Source organism: Brassica oleracea, chromosome C3 (genome assembly GCF_000695525.1).
Source record: "Brassica oleracea var. oleracea cultivar TO1000 chromosome C3, BOL, whole genome shotgun sequence".
NCBI lineage: Eukaryota > Viridiplantae > Streptophyta > Magnoliopsida > Brassicales > Brassicaceae > Brassica > Brassica oleracea.
The window spans coordinates 51126163-51129241 of NC_027750.1; the positions used below are offsets into that span (position 1 = coordinate 51126163).

At 41.4% G+C, this 3079-nt stretch overlaps 1 protein-coding gene across 1 annotated transcript; it reads left to right on the top strand.

The window, feature by feature from the left end:
- Positions 1–858: 858 nt before the first annotated feature.
- LOC106330855 lies at positions 859–2921 on the top strand. Its single transcript, XM_013769259.1, has 5 exons — positions 859–1205; positions 1261–1865; positions 2014–2248; positions 2334–2611; positions 2785–2921. The coding sequence occupies exons 1-5, from the start codon at positions 859–861 to the stop codon at positions 2847–2849; spliced, it is 1530 nt and encodes a 509-aa protein (XP_013624713.1). The 3' UTR covers positions 2850–2921.
- The last annotated feature ends 158 nt before the right edge of the window (positions 2922–3079 follow it).

Below are 3079 nucleotides of genomic sequence, written 5' to 3' on the forward strand. Positions count from 1 at the left end.
GTTTAAGCGTTTAGATTGTAGCCGGTAGGCTTTTGGGCTTCTATCCCATTTGATTATGTATTTGGGTTTTGGGTATGTATTATGGCCTTGGCCCGGTTTTATTAATTAAAAAAAAAAAACTTTGGTGGGGAAAAAAAAAAACTGAACCGATTTGATTTGGTTTTAACTAATGGTTAATGAATGCTTTAAATATAGTTTAAAGCTTTAAGCTTTAAATATAGCTTAAAGCTTGAGTTTAGGGTTAGAAGAGGTGAACTGAGGTACATGGGTTTGAGGATTAACGGAGAATAGACTTCATCGAATTTGTCTACGTCTTCTTTTATCTGGGATTAAAACCTAACCTAAAAAGATTTTCGATGAGGATCTCCTGCTGTTGGAGGAGAATGGTGAAATTTTTTTTTTTAATGAAATTCAAAATCCAAGCCAGAAGTGTTGGATTTTGTTAACGCTTATTTCTCCTACAAAAGTACATCATATTCCACTCAAATAAGATTCTAATAAAATCCAGTGGATATTGAATAACAGGTGATTTTAATTCTATATGATAAATTCTCGATCCAATAACACCGGATTTCATTTCAGATTTAGAGTCCATCAAACTCTATTAAATTTCCCCATCCAATAACACCCCCTTATTCTTTCTCTCTTCGAATCTATAGTTGTCAGTTAGATTCTTCTTCTTCTTCTTCTTCTTCGTATATACACACAAATCTTTGATCTGAGAGACGGAATCAACCCGAAAACCGCCGCCGGAATCTATGGCTACGGCAGCGATATTCTCATCTCTCGCCGTCGCTAGAAGCCTTTCTATCCCCCGTTGACCTCACCGGCCTCCCGCTCGTTCAAACCATAGCCGCAATGTCCACAGAGATCGTCTCTTCCTTCGGCACCACACGATTCTCCTTTCAAGGAAGAAACGCTCGTTCCCTGATTCGCAAGATCGAGATCTTCCTCGTGTTATTCGAATCCCTAACGGAATCGGGCTGGGGCTCGACCCCTTCCTCATCATCCTCGACTGCGTTGCTGTGCCTCAAGGAGCTCTACCTCCTCCTCTACAGATCCTCCTCGACTACTGCGCTCTGGCTAATCCTCCAAACTCAATCCACGATCTCAACCAAGAGATCTCGACTCTCCTCGACGTCTTCCCCGTCAACGATCTCAGCCTCAGCGAGGACGTCAGAGAGCCAATCGAGGAGATCGAGATTGTACATCGATAACAACGACGAGTGCGTTTGTTGTTCAGATTCTGTGAACTTCCAGGGAACATGTACAAAAAAAAAGAGAGAATGATTCTACTGGTAGAATCTCATTTAGCTGCGTAGTGATTCTGTTGTCACGGAAAATAAATTGCCGCCTGCTGCTTCGAGCGAGGGAATATCATCATCACAGCCTGCTTCTGGACATCAAAGTCCATGGTTTGGAGCTCCAGGCCAGATGTCTATGGCTGACATTGTTAAGAGGGGTAGACCACAGAACAAGACAACGAAATGTCAATGTGCGTTCTGAGATTGATCACGAGCATGAAGCTAATGCAAATCATCAAGTCCCTGTTAAAGATGAATGGCCCTCGATTGAGAAGCCACTGCCTCCTATCACAGCTTCTGTGTCAGTAGCACCACCAGCAGAGTCAGAGGTATGCGGTGGTACAGCTGATTTGCAATCTGAGAGAGTAGATCAACATCTGAGGGACCGGTTAGAAAATATTCATATAGCAGAAAGTGGCCCTTCTGAAGATCTTGGAGTCGATCATGTGCATCCTGGCTTGGTTGGAAATGTCCAAGAAGAGGACTCAGTAGTTTCTTCTGAATCTAATGATAATCAGTACACTTATGAGACGCAGAGCCATCCTGTGGAGCACCACAAAGGTAATATCTTTAATCTGTACATATGTTTCCTAATTGCTTATCTTTGATGCAAAGTTTGGTGTGTGTTTGTTTGATTTTTTCCATCGATGCTCTCGGATTTTTTGGTGTTCTTGATTGTACCTTATTCCCTCTCATTATTACTTTTCAGATGAAGATGAGGTTTCATCTGGTTCAGCAGACTTTCAAGAACTAACCGTAGAAAGACATGATCAAGAAGCCTCGCATGAAGAGGATAGACCTGCTGTTGTTATTCCCAAACATTTGCTAATACATACAGAAGAGTGCTCGCAATTGAGTTTTGGAGGTTTTGGATCAAGGCCTTTGAGCAACAATGCAGAAGAGACTCCTGATGAAGCTCCACATAAGGAACATTCAGATGCTAGGTATTCCCATTACCAATGATTTCGTTTTCCATATGGGTTTTGATTATATATCATACTTACTAACTGATCAATGCTTATTTTGCAGAAATGCTGAATTCTATGGAGATGAACGTCTTGGAAGCAATACAGTTGACGGAAGTATGGGCCACGCACCTGCAGCTGGAAATTATGACGATTCTTTGGAATCTAGGCGAGAGGTTCTGAAGCAAGAAAACCCTGAGACTGTTCAAGAGAACCAGTACACATATGCACACTCCGAACCAGAGTATGCTAAGCAGCAGCAACTGAATACTGCATATGATGCGTCACAGACTAATGCTCAGAATCAGATGCAGAATCTTGCTTCGTTATCAAATGTTGATGGTAAGCTACATGTGCATTATTTATTATAGCTTTTAAGCGAATCTCGTTTTGCTTTCTGAATCTTGCATTCTGACTGTTCATATTGTAAGTGATGCGCGGCTAGTAATGCCCATGAAATTCTCAAATGGGATTTGCTAACATTGGTACTTGTTTTGTGTGTTTTGAATCAGCAGGGATATCCACACTCAGATCCCAACAGTTTATTGGCACAAACAGCACAAAACGCGAGGGAGCTTGATTTACAGTATTCCGCCTTTGCTCAATCTGTGCAGCGAGAATCCTTCACTTGGTGGCCAGAGCATTTCCATGCCAGAGGTAAATAAACTCTTTGCCTTATAAAAAACACGATATGTCTTTTGTTTCTACTTAGCTTTTCTCGAGTAGGAGGTAGTGATGTCCTGTTAATTGTCAAATGAATAATGTTATGTTTGTCTGAGACTGAAGGCAGTAGTTTCTTTATTTTGGGAA